Source organism: Erythrolamprus reginae, chromosome 3, assembly GCF_031021105.1.
Source record: "Erythrolamprus reginae isolate rEryReg1 chromosome 3, rEryReg1.hap1, whole genome shotgun sequence".
Lineage (NCBI taxonomy): Eukaryota > Metazoa > Chordata > Lepidosauria > Squamata > Dipsadidae > Erythrolamprus > Erythrolamprus reginae.
Genome location: NC_091952.1, coordinates 239839678 through 239854157, shown reverse-complemented (window position 1 = coordinate 239854157; position 14480 = coordinate 239839678). Strand labels below are relative to the sequence as shown.

At 40.0% G+C, this 14480-nt stretch overlaps 1 protein-coding gene across 1 annotated transcript in view; it reads left to right on the top strand.

Moving 5' to 3' along the window:
* Positions 1-5310, top strand: part of TAF2 (TATA-box binding protein associated factor 2) — an 84237-nt gene extending 78927 nt beyond the window's left edge. The window contains exon 26 of the mRNA XM_070748238.1: positions 3895-5310. Coding sequence (XP_070604339.1) covers positions 3895-4160 — 266 coding nt within the window. The 3' untranslated portion in view covers positions 4161-5310. The remainder of the gene's footprint in view (positions 1-3894) is intronic.
* Positions 5311-14480: the final 9170 nt, after the last annotated feature.

Sequence of the window (14480 nt, the reverse complement as noted above, 5' to 3'; positions counted from 1 at the left end):
CAATACGCTGATGATACCCAGTTGTACATCTCCACCCCATGTCCAGTCAACGAAGCAGTGGAAGTGATGTGCCGGTGCCTGGAGGCTGTTGGGGCCTGGATGGGTGTCAACAAACTCAGACTCAACCCAGACAAGACGGAGTGGCTGTGGGTTTTGCCTCCCAAGGACAATTCTATCTGTCCGTCCATTACCCTGGGGGGGGGAATTATTGACCCCCCTCAGAGAGGGTCCGCAACTTGGGCGTCCTCCTCGATCCACAGCTCTCATTAGAGAAACATCTTTCAGCTGTGGCGAGGGGGGCGTTTGCCCAGGTTCGCCTGGTGCGACAGTTGCGGCCCTATTTGGACCAGGAGTCATTGCTCACAGTCACTCATGCCCTCATCACCTCGAGGCTCGACTACTGTAACGCTCTCTACATGGGGCTACCTTTGAAAAGTGTTCGGAAACTTCAGATCGTGCAGAATGCAGCTGCGAGAGCAATTATGGGCGTCTCTAAGTATGCCCATATCACTCCAACACTCCGCAGTCTGCATTGGTTGCCGATCAGTTTCCGGTCACAATTCAAAGTGTTGGTTATGACCTATAAAGCCCTTCATGGCACCGGACCAGAATATCTTCGGGACCGCCTCCTGCCGCACGAATCCCAGCGACCGGTTAGGTCCCACAGAGTCGGCCTTCTCCGGGTCCCGTCGACCAAACAATGCCGTCTGGCGGGACCCAGGGGAAGAGCCTTCTCTGTGGGGGCCCCGACCCTCTGGAACCAGCTCCCCCCTGAGATTAGGATTGCCCCCACCCTCCCTGCCTTTCGTAAACTCCTTAAGACCCACCTCTGCCGTCAGGCATGGGGGAACTAAACATCTCCCCCTTGCCCATGTTGTTTTGCCATTGATTGATTGACTGTGTGTCTGTTTTTATATACATTGGGATTGTTTTATAAATTTATTAATTTTAAACTGTAATTAGATTGGTGGGCAATGGATTTGTTATTATGTACTGTTTTATTGTTGTTGTGAGCCGCCCCGAGTTTGCGGAGAGGGGCGGCATATAAATCCAATAAATCTAATCTAATCAATAAATCTATACAAGTGTAGTGGTGGAGATGAGCATATTCATGAGTCGGCTATTAAATCTTTCCAGGTTGAAGTTTAAGAACATTTTATCCCCATAATCCCTGATGCAACTGACATTTATTTTACTAAGAGATAATATTAGTCCAAAGTTTAGGATTTGGGATACAACTGAATCATTGCAGAGTTTACCAAATAAACTTGGTTATCTCTTGCTGTAGACTGCAACTTTATGGAGTGTAAAAACAAACAGCTGTGTATATGAAGTTGTCTTTCTCTCCACAGCCTCTTCCCCTAACGTAACATTAATATTGAGACTTCTACCCCATCTTCTTTTTACATGTTACAATAAACATGAAACACGTTACGTTTGTTACTCATCTATTCATCTAGTGTGTTTTGGGTGTTCGTTTCTATGCTGGCTGTCCAGTTACTGCATCATGCTTATTTCTTAATTCAATCTAATTTAATTTATCCAGTGAATCTTGGTGGTGTGGTCCATATCCTTGCAGAATTGAACACACTTGATATCTTAGTGTGAATTTATTGGAATTTTAATTTTTCAGGAAAAACAAAGTTTGTTGTTATTTCTCTTGACACTTCCTAGGAGAGGAAATCTGGGAATAAGCCAGGAGGCCTTCATTTGTGGTTATTTTTATTTATTTTTATTTATTTTGTCCAATACACAATGAGGGTTTTAGTGGGTATATATCTTTATACACATAGTAAAATACATGATGAAGGTTATAGAGGAGATACTCATAGTAAAATATATCTAAGAAATAATAGAAAAGAAGATATAGGAATAGAATATATCAATGAAAGAATAGAGGAAGAAATATAGGAATAGAAGAAAGGAATAGGAGATATAGGAGAGCAATAGGACAGGGGACGGAAGGCACTCTAGTGCACTTGTACTCGCCCCTTACTGACCTCTTAGGAATCTGGATAGGTCAACCGTAGATAATCTAAGGGTAAAGTGTTGGGGGTTTGGGGATGACACTATGGAGTCCGGTAATGAGTTCCACACTTCGACAACTCGGTTACTGAAGTCATATTTTTTACAGTCAAGTTTGGAGCGGTTAATATTAAGTTTAAATCTGTTGTGTGCTCTTGTGTTGTTGTGGTTGAAGCTGAAGTAGTAGCTGATAGGCAGGACGTTGCAGCATATGATCTTGTGGGCAATACTTAGATCTTGTTTAAGGCGTCTTAGTTCTAAACTTTCTAGGCCCAGGATTGAAAGTCTATTTTCGTAGGGTATTCTATTTCGAGTGGAGGAGTGAAGGGCTCTTCTGGTGAAGTATCTTTGGACATTTTCAAGGGTGTTAATGTCTGAGATGCGATATGGGTTCCAAACAGATGAGTTTTATTCGAGGATGGGTCTGGCAAAAGTTTTGTAAGCTCTGGTAAGTAGTGTGAGATATTTAGTTAGCACTAAATACCATCCTTGTTTCTCTTAAGAAGTCAGGCTGGTGGATTAGGTTTTGTTTGTGACTTATTGAATCGGATTTCTTGAGGGTGAAAAAGGACAGGGATTTTGATGTAATAGTGAAGACGCTGCTGACCAAGTTTCTCTACTCTAGTTCTTCCTCTAGTTTGGTGGTGTGGACATGATAGGCACCTTTTACCTTTTACCAAATTGTAAAATGCTTGTTATTGGATGCCTAGTTACGCCTAGTGCCAAATTATGGCTTCCTGTTACGTTGAAATTGAGCCGTCCTGTTATATTTGGGGGCCTTAAAGTTTTGTAACCATAGAAAGAACATTGCTAAGCTAAGCTGGCATTGGATGGGGAGACCACCCGGAAGTCTCTACTAGGAGAAACCACCAGGTTTACAAGGTAGATTAGAAAGTCAAGAAGGCATCCCAGAAGAAAACTTTGCTTTTATTGCCAAAAAGCCTAATGATTTTTTTATATAACAGGGGTCCCCAATTTTGGCAACTTTAAGACTTGTGGACTTCCACTCCCAGAATTCATAGCTGGCTGGAGAATTCTGGGAGTTAAAGTCCACAACTCTTAAAGTTGTGAATTCTGGGAGTTAAAGTCCACAACTCTTAAAGTTGCCAAGTTTGAAGTCTTCGTAGAGGGGCGACATACAAATCTAAGAAATTATTATTATTATTATTGTTGTTGTTATTATTACTATTATTATTAAAGATCTCTGATATACAAGAATCAAGCTGTACTCTCCCCATGACATGTCTATCTCATGATTATGCATGTTTTACAAATAGTTTTAATAACTTTCTAATGGTATCTGTATAAATTGATTTTGGGAAATTGATAAAAATTGATAGAGTGCATGGCAGCAAAAGGTTTTTAGTAGTAAAACCAGGAATATAAATCAGTAGTTCTCAACCTGGGGGTTAGGACCCTTTGGGGGTCAAATGTTTGTTTCACAGAGGTCACCTGAGACCATGGGAAAAGACAATTTTCCCATGGTGTTAGGAACTAAAGCTTCTATTCTGCCATCTTGGAACATATTTTTACGATCTGACCAATCAGGCATTTACAGTGGGGATGTCCCTCTGACCTTCCTGCCAATCAGCTTAAAGCTCTGTTGGGAGAATTGACGCTAGACAGAAGCCCCAGGATTCTGATGAGGCCAGAACAAGGCCAAAATAGTGCTATCCCTTAATTTTAAAAATTCAGCAAAAACATGTGATACATATATTTGTGTGTGTGTGTGAGAGAGAGAGAGAGAGAGAGAGTATAGTAGAGGTGCTGTTAAAGCAGTTGTGTAGCTAAGAGGGAAGAACTTCCATCTTTTCAATCTTTTCACTGTATTTTTTTTTCATGAACCTATGTTCCTTTTTTTAACTTCAGGTAAAGAGCAGTCTTCTTTGGAGGCAAACATGTTGCCAGTACCTCTGCCTTCTCTGGCTGGTTTTGCTAAAGAGTCCGGCTCTTCCAGGCACGGTGATCACCATCATCACCACCACCATGAACACAAGAAGAAGAAGAAGAAGCACAAACACAAACACAAGCATAAACACAAGCATGACAACAAGGAGAAAGAGAAGGAGCCTTTCACTTTCTCCAACAGCCCAGCCAGTGGACGGTCCATTCACTCGCCCTCCTTGTCAGACTGACGCAAAAGGTCCTAGGAACGGAGAGAGAACCTTGAGTGGATCTTCATGATCGAAACTAAGACATGTCACAGGAGTTCAGAACTTAGCTGAGATGCCCAGTTGCCTTCTGTTGGTCAGAGGCAGTAATCCCACTCAGAGACGGGGAGAGGAATGAAGATTTAGGAATCTATCAAAATGTTTCTCCAACTGCCTGCCTTATATTCTCGTTAATACCTGTGTAACTGTTGAGCTTCAAATGGCTGTCATGATGTGTAGTAAGAATGAAATGAAAGACGGATGCCCAATCTCCTCAAAAAAACTTCTTAATGCTTGGAACAACGTTGCAGGACATAATTTGAGCTTCCTGAAATGTTTGTAGAATTCTTTTTCTTCTTCTTGATATTCCTTAACTGTTTCAACTCTCCCGCCACTTTTTAAACTCTGAATGGTTGCTTACCCAAAAGATTTCTGTTTTTAATGTTAAGCCTTTTTTAAAAAACGAACTTACCTTGTTTGAACATGGCAACCTTTGACAGACAGGTCTTTTGGATTGTTTACTTTGGCAGAGGGGAAAAATTGCTATCTATACTGCGCTCTGTAATCAGACTCATAAGTGAGCAACGGCATTTAAACAAAAATTACAAAACCGGCAAGAGAAGCTCTATCTTAGAATACCAATTTAGGTATCAACATTTAAAATACAGTTGTGGGAGAGACAACAGTGCAAAAATGTCTAGTTTCCAATCAAATTGATGGGAAGTACTCGAACAAAATGCTTTTAAATGTGTAGCACATAAAGCATGCTGCTGTGATTTAAAGAATTTTATTCATTGTAATAAAAACACCCACCAGATACCCTCTAGAAAAACTGATTATTGTGTAAAATAGGACTGCTTTTTAACTTTTTTACTCAATTCTATGTAATATTAGTGCTTTTTTGCTCTGTTCCTAATTTTCTAAAATTTGGGGTTTCTTCACGCTAGTCTAATGGGTGTTTTTTTTTCCTTTGAGGATTTTTATAATTTTGTGTGCATATTTCTTTAGTGTTATTTAACATCTGTTTCAATAGACATCGCTGGTCTATAAAAGATGATTAAGTAAGGTAGCTAAAAAAATGGTGTGGTTTTTTTAAAAATAAGGCCATTCATTAATAAACTTTTTGTACAATACACTACTGGATATTCAGAATTCTGGTTTTTGTATGCTTAGTTAAGATGAGGAAAAGAAAAATGGGTGTCCCATGGAACCAGAGTTTTTTGAATCCTGTTGTTGCTGTATTATCCCAAAAGTGCATTATTATCTCTTGAATCTTTAGAATACAATTGTAAATATCCTATATACTTTCAATTAGTATAGAAGTGATGGTTTTTAGCAAGAATCTGCCCTAGCCTGATGCAACATTTTCTTCATTCGAGCCTCAGGGTTGGTTTTTGTTTTGTTGTTGTTTTCTGCAATTGGTTGTAAGTTCTATTCAGTTTTTGCTACTGCTGAGGGTCACAAATCTGATCTACTTAGACAACAATAGCATGCTGTGGAAGAGATGTTCAAAGAGCATCTTAGTGTTGACAGATTAGGAGATAAATTATAGCCCGCGTGGACTACAATAAATCAAATCTGAGAGTCGATGGATTAAAGTAGAGAAACAGCTTTCAAACGAAGTTACTTTTATTAAGAAAAATAAGAAAAATAGCTAATGCCTATCAGAGGCAATTTCTATGCGTGTTACATCTTTGAAGACAATAGAAGGAAGATGGATTCTTTGAAGAAGAAAGGAAGTGATGCTTGTATGACAGGCAGGATTTTACATCATCATGGGTGGAGCTAACCAACATAAACAGTGTTAACTAATTAATTACTGAATGTCTCTGAATGTCTCTGGGGCTGGCAATACACAGCGTGACAAGTGTGAGATAACATCCATTGAATCTACAAGTGTAAGTAGACTGCCTGTTTTATATTCAAAGAAAGTTGCATTACTTACTATAACTGAAATCCGTTTTCTGGTATTTCATGGGTTGCATTGAATTTATTTTACCATTTAAAATTTCTACGCCACCCTTAATCCTCAAAGTAATAATAACTGTCATTTTATTATTCATTTCTTAAGTAAAAATACAGAACATTAACTAATTAAATATTGATATTAACAAACTAGTTAAGTTAGAAATCAGGATACAACAGGATGGCTATTTCCCACTGTCCCAAATCCGCTAACCGCATCCAGCATAGAATGCCCCTATTGGGATCCCAGGCCAATCAGACCAGCCAGATTTTAAGGCCCTTTGGGGAGTCTAAGGAGGTAAAAATGTCATCCCAAGGGCGTGATCTTCAGAGAATGGGAGCTGAGCACAAATGGCCCCTTTCTCGGACCCTGCCAGCTGAAATTTCTTGACCAATGGGGTTTGCAATATGCCCCATTGGCCAGAGTGATTGGGGAGGGACAATCCCATTGGAGCGAAATAAGTTAATATAGGTCAGTGATGGCAAACCTATGGCACAGGTGGCACACGGAGCCATATCTGCTGGCACACGAGCTGTTGCCCTAGCTCTGCTCCAATGTGCTTGTGTATGCTGGCCAGCTGATTTTTGGCTTGCACAGAGGCTCTGGGAGGGCAATTTTGGGTCCCAGAGAGGGCATTTTTACGCTCCCCCAGTTCGAGGGAATCCTTTGGAGCATGGGGAGGGTGAAACACAAGCCTACTGGGCCCACCAGAAGTTGGGGAACAGGCTGTTTCAAGACTCCAGAGGGCCTCCAGGCTGTTTTCACCCTCCCCAGGCAATAAATTATGGGTGGTGGACACTTGCACATGTGCGATGCCACACATCCACGCTCTTTTGGCACCGGAGGGGAAAAAAGGTTTGCCATCACTGATATAGGTTAATCCTAGACTTAGAGTATTTACTCACAGTCATTCATGCCCTTAGCACCTCGAGATTCAACTACTGCAATGCTCTCTACATAGGGCTACCTTTGAAGAGTGTTCAGAAACGGCAAATCTTGAAGAATGCAGCCGCGAGAGTGGTCATAGGTTTCCCCAGATATGCCCATGTTTCTCCAGCACTCCGCGGACTGCATTGGCTGCGGTTTGGCTGCATTGGCTGCGGACGCAATTCAAAGTGCTGGTTATGACCTATAAATCTCTACATGGTATCAGACCAGATTACTTGGAGGACCGCCCCGTGCCGCATGAGTCCCAGCAGCCTGTTAGGTCCCACAGAGTCAGCCTTCTCCGGGTCCTGTCAACTAGACAAGGTCGCTTGCCGGGACCTAGGGGAAGAGCCTTTTCTGTGGGGGCCCCAGGCTTCTGAAAACAGCTCCCCACAGAGATTCATACTGCCCCCACGCTCCTCGCCTTTCGCAAAAGACTCCTTTATGCCGCCAGGCCCTTAGATTCTAGCCCCCTGGCTGGCGAATGTATGTATTGTGTGCATGGGAATTACTGATTTTTTAATATTATTGGATTTTATACTAATTAATTGGATTAGGAAGCGTATATTGTTTTTTTAATATATGTTGTAAGCCACCATGAGTCCTCCGAGATGGGCGGCATATAAATCAAATTAATAAAATAAATAAAATAAATAAACAGAAAGATGGGTGGTTTATAATTTTAATAAATAATATATATATAAATAAATTAAATGTTATATTTTGGGGAGCAAGTTATTTTCACGTTTATGAAATTATGCAAATGACGTGACGTAGTTTCTTAATATCATGGAATAAGTGGACTACTGTCCTGTCTGTAAATTTCAAACCTAAAACATCTGGTTGGTTATCCCAGGCATTTATATATATATTTATATATATACATATATACTGTATCACTGTTCAGCCATCATCCTATGGCTCTTTACTGAAGACAAAATTGTTTTAAAAATCTAACTCAAACTCAAACAATTGCAATAGACTAAAATAAAGCTGTATCAAGAGAAAATATAAATATCAGGTGACGTTGAAATAAGAGTAATATTGCTCCAGCTGATCTTTGGATTATGTATTTATCTGCTAGTCACTGCAGTTGGCAATATCTAGTCACCTTAATCTGGTCACAAGAACTTTAAGTAGGATCAGTCCTAGCTAAGATTTCAGTGGGAAAGTTGGCCAGGAAATCTCAAATCTGTAAACTAGTTTGGGATTTCCAAAGATGTGTTCATAAGTCACTAATTAACTTAAAGGAGATAGAGCAAAAAGTATATGTATAACTGGATGTACAGTATCTCTATATAAATTAATGCAATAATTTATGAAAATTTCAGTGGGAAGATTCAAGTAGGATGCTTGGCTGCATAGCTAGAGCTAGAGGTATAACAAGCAGGAAGAGGGAGATTATGATCCCGCTATATAGAATGCTGGTGAGACCACATTTGGAATACTGTGTTCAGTTCTGGAGACCTCACCTACAAAAAGATATTGACAAAATTGAACGGGTCCAAAGACGGGCTACAAGAATGGTGAAAGGTCTAAAGCATAAAACGTATCAGGAAAGACTTAATGAACTCAATCTGTATAGTCTGGAGGACAGAAGGAAAAGGGGAGACATGATCGAAACATTTAAATATGTTAAAGGGTTAAATAAGGTCCAGGAGGGAAGTGTTTTTAATAGGAAAGTGAACACAAGAACAAGGGGACACAATCTGAAGTTAGTTGGGGGAAAGATCAAAAGCAACATGAGAAAATATTATTTTACTGAAAGAATAGTAGATCCTTGTAACAAACCTCCAGCAGACGTGGTAGATAAATCCACAGTAACTGAATTTAAACATGCCTAGGATAAACATATATCCATCCTAAGATAAAATACAGAAAATAGTATAAGGGCAGACTAGATGGACCAGGAGGTCTTTTTCTGCTGTCAGACTTCTATGTTTCTATGTAAAATTGAAGAACTGAATTCTAAGGATGTGCTGGAAACTGCTATGGAACAAAAAAAAAGTAGCATGACAAAGCTTTTATTGTGTTAGGTTCTATTTGTATTTATTTTTTCTTATTTTTTTTCAAAGCACCACACTTTTGTTGCTGCATAAAGTTTTCCAGTTAACCCCAATGCAGAACTTTGATCTGTTCTTCCTGTTCCAGATTTCTTTCCTAGGAAACATTGTGAGCAACAATTGCCATTTATTTTGAGCCCAAGCGAATTTGATAAATATACAGCTAATTGTGCAACAGTTGAAAAAGAACCCATAAAATGACGCTTGCTTAGTTCATTTGGGATTCTCCACATACTTTGGGTCACAACCTTCTGGGGAAAAAAATACATTTTTTCAGGAACATGTGAACATAGTAGAACTATCACACATCTATTTTTAATTTGCATTCTTTTTAGTGTTCTTGTAAGTTTTCCAAAATGCACATGAATAATCTGCTGTTGACACGAAGCCTTCACTTTCTCTCTAGAATGGGGATATCCAACATGACAATTTTAAGACTTGTGGACCTCAATAATTTGAACTTTATTCCTCTTATTATTACTATTGTATTAGTAATAGCACTAATAGTAATACTGTAACTTCATTGATGAGTTTTGAATCAGTCAAAATTGTCTATGGAAACTTTATATAAACTGGAGCATTAGTTTTTATTATTTCCCCATTTGCTCCTGAAGGCTCTTGCTATTAAAATGCATGCAATAGAAAGATGACCTTTAAAAACTCAAAAATAAAGTAAAACAAAACAACACAAAACAAAATTTATTTATTTATTGATTTGATTTGATTTGTATACCACCCCTCTCCATAGACTCGGGGCAGCTCACAGCAATAATAAACAATATATAACAATAAAATAGAAAGTAGACATTTAAAAGAGAGAGAAAAAAACAAGAATGGAATAAAAGGGATTGTGACTAACAAGCTCCAAGTTAACTTTGCATTGTTATGGTATGATTCCATATTTTATCTGTGAAATCAGTATGAATCACAGTTGAAACACTTTCTCGTTATGTTGTTAAACCTACCCATAAACATACTCTCAGTCATCTGGCTGAAGACTCAAAAATGGTACACTCATTAACAACCATTCTTTCTCAAGAACTTTTGATAAAGGATTCGGTTAAATGCTCTACTACAGCTTCATATTTCCTCTCTCCCACAAATCTAAAAAAGAAAGCTACAAGGCTTATCGGGAAAGTAAAGTTATAAGATACGCAGATCTCGCAGGGAATGTTCACAGGGGAAGTTGATGTTACCATCATGTAGCAGGAAGCCAACAGAAGAGAACGAGTAGTGGCAGTGGTCAGTAGATTATTGACTGGCATTATGCTGAAGGTTAGAGATGAGTATCCTCATTCCATTTCCCTCCAAGTGCAAAGTGCCCGCTATAATACGCTACCTGAATGCTAAGGGCATGAACGCTGTTGCGATGGGTACTCAAGATGCTTTCTGAAGTGCACAAAATCGACAGAGTCAGTGCTGCCCGGGAATTTCTTGACCATTTCGAGATTGAAAGCAAGGCTTTTCTCAACTGTGTAGTGATGGGAGATGAACCTTGGGCTTATCACCATACTCCAGAGAGCAAACGTCAATCAATGCAGTGGCGCCATACCCATTCTCCTTCAGCCAAAAAATTCGAAACATAGCAATCGGTGAGAAAAATCTTGGGCATCCATCTCACACAAATCTTGGGCGCCCATCACAGCAGCATTCATCCTCTTAGCATTCAGGTACTGCAGTGTTTCTCAATTATTTTCAATTACACCCCACCTAGGAAGAAGTAGACATTTTGTGCCCCTCCCCACTCTCCACCAGGACGATTTGCAGTATTCAGCAAGTTTTCGCTGAAAAAACTCAAGCGGCTTATCAGCTAGATTGGGGTATAATGTGTTTAAGTGACATCTTAATTTATTTGGCTTCATGCTGTCCACTGCAAATATTTTTAGACACAATCAAGATACAGGTCTTTCTTCGTCTCTCACCATAGTCACAGTGAAGCCAAGCGCTACATACGCTTCGTCGTATTTCCTCATCTTAACTTTCAGGAGACTTATGTTTGTTTCATTATCTCCGTCTCTCTCCTCCCTTCTTTTCATCCATTAAATATGGTGTCTCTTAAGGGTTTGCGATATGTTCTTCATTTATTTGTTTGTTTGTTTGTTTGTTTATTTATTTATTTATTTATTTATTGGATTTGTATGCCGCCCCTCTCCGGAGACTCGGGGCGGCTAACAGCAATAATAAGACAGCGTACAATAATAATCCAATAATGAAAATGATTAAAAACCCATTAATATAAAAACCAAACATACATACAGACATACCATGCATAAAATTGTAAGGGCCTAGGGGGAAAGGGAATCTTAATTTGCCCATGCCTGGCGGCAGAGGTGGGTTTTAAGAAGCTTACAAAAGGCAAGGAGGGTGGGAGCAATTCTAATCTCTGGGGGGAGTTGGTTCCAGAGGGTCGGGGCCGCCACAGAGAAGGCTCTTCCCCTGGGTCCCGCCAAGCGACATTGTTTAGTTGACGGGATCCAGAGAAGACCCACTCTGTGGGACCTAACTGGTCGCTGGGATTTCTGCAGCAGAAGGCGGTCCCTGAGATAGTCTGAGTTGGCCTTCTTCTACCGTCGACTAAACAATGTCGTCTGGCGGGCCCCAAGGGAAGAGCCTTCTCTGTGGCGGCCCCGGCCCTCTGGAATCAACTCCCCCCAGAGATCAGAACTGTCCCCACCCTCCTTGTCTTTTGTAAATTGCTTAAGACCCACCTGTATTGCCAGGCATGGGGGAATTGAGACACCTCCCCCAGGCTTATATAGTTTATGTATGGTATGTTTGTGTTGTATGGTTTTTTAACGACTTTTTTTTAGATGTTTTTAAAATATTAGATTTGTTACATTGTTATATTGTTACTATTCTTGTGAGCCGCGCCGAGTTTGCGGAGAGGGGTGGCATACAAATCTAACAAATTTATTATTATTATTATTATTATTATTATTATTATTATTATTATTATTATTATTATTATTATCATCCACTGATCACTGGCACTGCTCATTCTCTTCCGCTGGCTTCCCACTATACAACAGTAATACCAACTTCCCCGTGAGAGCTATGAGCTACATGCCTTGTAATCCTACTTTCCGAATAACCATCATAGATTGAGATGCTCAAGCTACAATCTTAAGGCTATTCAAATTCCTTGGCCCTACTCCATGTTCCTTTTATTTTCTATGGTCCTTCATCTCGAATACTTCTCCTGACAGTTGAACGTCGAACCAGAGCAACCTTCTCTTCCTTTTAACTTGGGAAAGAAATCAGAAAGAATGACGAAGGTTTCAAGGAAAAGGAAAGGATGTTACAGGAAGAAGGAAATAGGTGTGTCAGAAAGAGAGAGAATTACATCACTCACTTTTTATCTATCCTGTCTACAATTGCCACAGGGGCCTACAATTATTGTGGAGAGCCAGTTTAGTCTAGTGGTTAAGGTACCATGCTAGAAAGCAAGAGACCGCAAATTCAAGTCTTGCCTTAGGCATGAAAGCCATCTGAGTGATCTTGGGCCAATCACACTCGCTCCGCCCAGTCCACCTCACAGGATTGTTGTTGTTGTGGGGGAAAAAGAGGGATGCGTGCTGGATATGTTCGCCACTTGAATTATTAATAAAAATAATAAAAGAGGGCTGTGAAAATATTTACTGACCCCTCGCATCCTGGACATAAATTGTTTCAACTCCTACTCTCAAAATGTCGCTATAGAGCACTGCACACAAAGACAACTAGACACAAGAACAGTTTTTCCCCGAATGCTATCACTCAGCGAAGCAAATACAGTGATACCTCATCTTACAAACCCCTCGTCATACAAATTTTTTGAGATACAAACCCTCTTCTTCCAAACTATTTTCATCTTACAAACCCAAGCCGCCGCCACTGGGATGCCCCGCCTACGGACTTCTGTTGCCAGCGAAGCACCCATTTTTGTGCTGCTGGGATTCCCCTGAGGCTCCCCTCCATGGGATACACCACCTCCGGACTTCCGTGTTTTTGCAATGCTGCAGGAGAATCCCAGCAACGCAAAAACGGGCGCTTCGCTGGCATCGGAAGTCCGGAGGTGGGGTTTCCCATGGAGGGAGCCTCAGGGAAATCCCAGCAGCGCAAAAACGGGCGCTTCGGCTGGCAAAAGGGGTGAGTTTTGGGCTTGCACGCATGAATCGCTTTTCCATTGATTCCTATGGGGAACGTTTCGTCTTACAAACTTTTCACCTTACAAACCTCATCCCGGAACCAATTCAGTTCGTAAGATGACGTATTTCCATCAACACTGTCGAAGTATTAATAAGTCTGCAATACTATTTCTACTAGTTTTTTCTCATCATCCCTATCACCCAGCTCCTCCCACTTATGACTGTATGACTGCAACTTGTTGCTTGTATCCTTAAGATTTTTATTAATATTAATAGTTTCCTGATTGCTTATTTGATCCCTATGACAATCATTAAGTGTTGTACCTCATGATTCTTGACAAATGTACATTTTCTTTTATGTACACTGAGAGCATATGCACCAAAGACAAATTCCTTGTGTGTCCAATCATACTTGGCCAATAAAAAATTCTGTTCTCTTCTGTTCTATTATATTATATTCTAAAAGTGGGATATAAAGAAATCATAAGTAAATTATTGAGAGAACATAGTAGAACACAGCCAATAAAGAATTCTATTCTATTCTATTCTATTCTAAAAGTGGGATATAAATAAACCACAAGTAAATTATTGAGAGAACACAATAGAACACAATGCTAGATACTTGTATCTATCTCGTTTGCATAGTCCTAGATAAATTGCATGAATTGAAATAGAAATTTGGGTTGCAGGCATTTTTCTTTTATTTATTTTGTTGTCCTACCTTTGCGTTATTAATATTCTTTTCTTCTGAGCTGAGTCTATTTTAGATGTTCCTAGCTGGCCAAATGATTTTTACAAAAGAGTGGGAAGGGTTGGTCATGCATCAAATTAGGTGAGATCAATTTTTCTTGTCCACCTCTGAAGCCTTAAGGCACTCGCTACTGACAGCCGCTTGTGACTCACATTGCTTTCAACCCATCATTAGATGATTGTTGCCTTAGATTAATGTGGCTTGAACTGTGCAGCCCTGCTCCAATCCTTGCTGAGTCTAAAAGATTTAATTAGCCAAAAGTTTTACTGCGAGCTGTATTTGAGAGGACTCATCTCCACAATCTAGAGGCAAGCTTTTAAGCCACATCTGTAATTTAACTTTCTGGGAATGACTTTGCCAAGTTCACTTGCAACAGGCATGGAGTTTTCCTTTGTTTATATATTTTTATATTTCATATTTTTAATCATCAGCTCTGCAGCATCCTGATTTCTCCCCCTCCTCCCTTTGAAG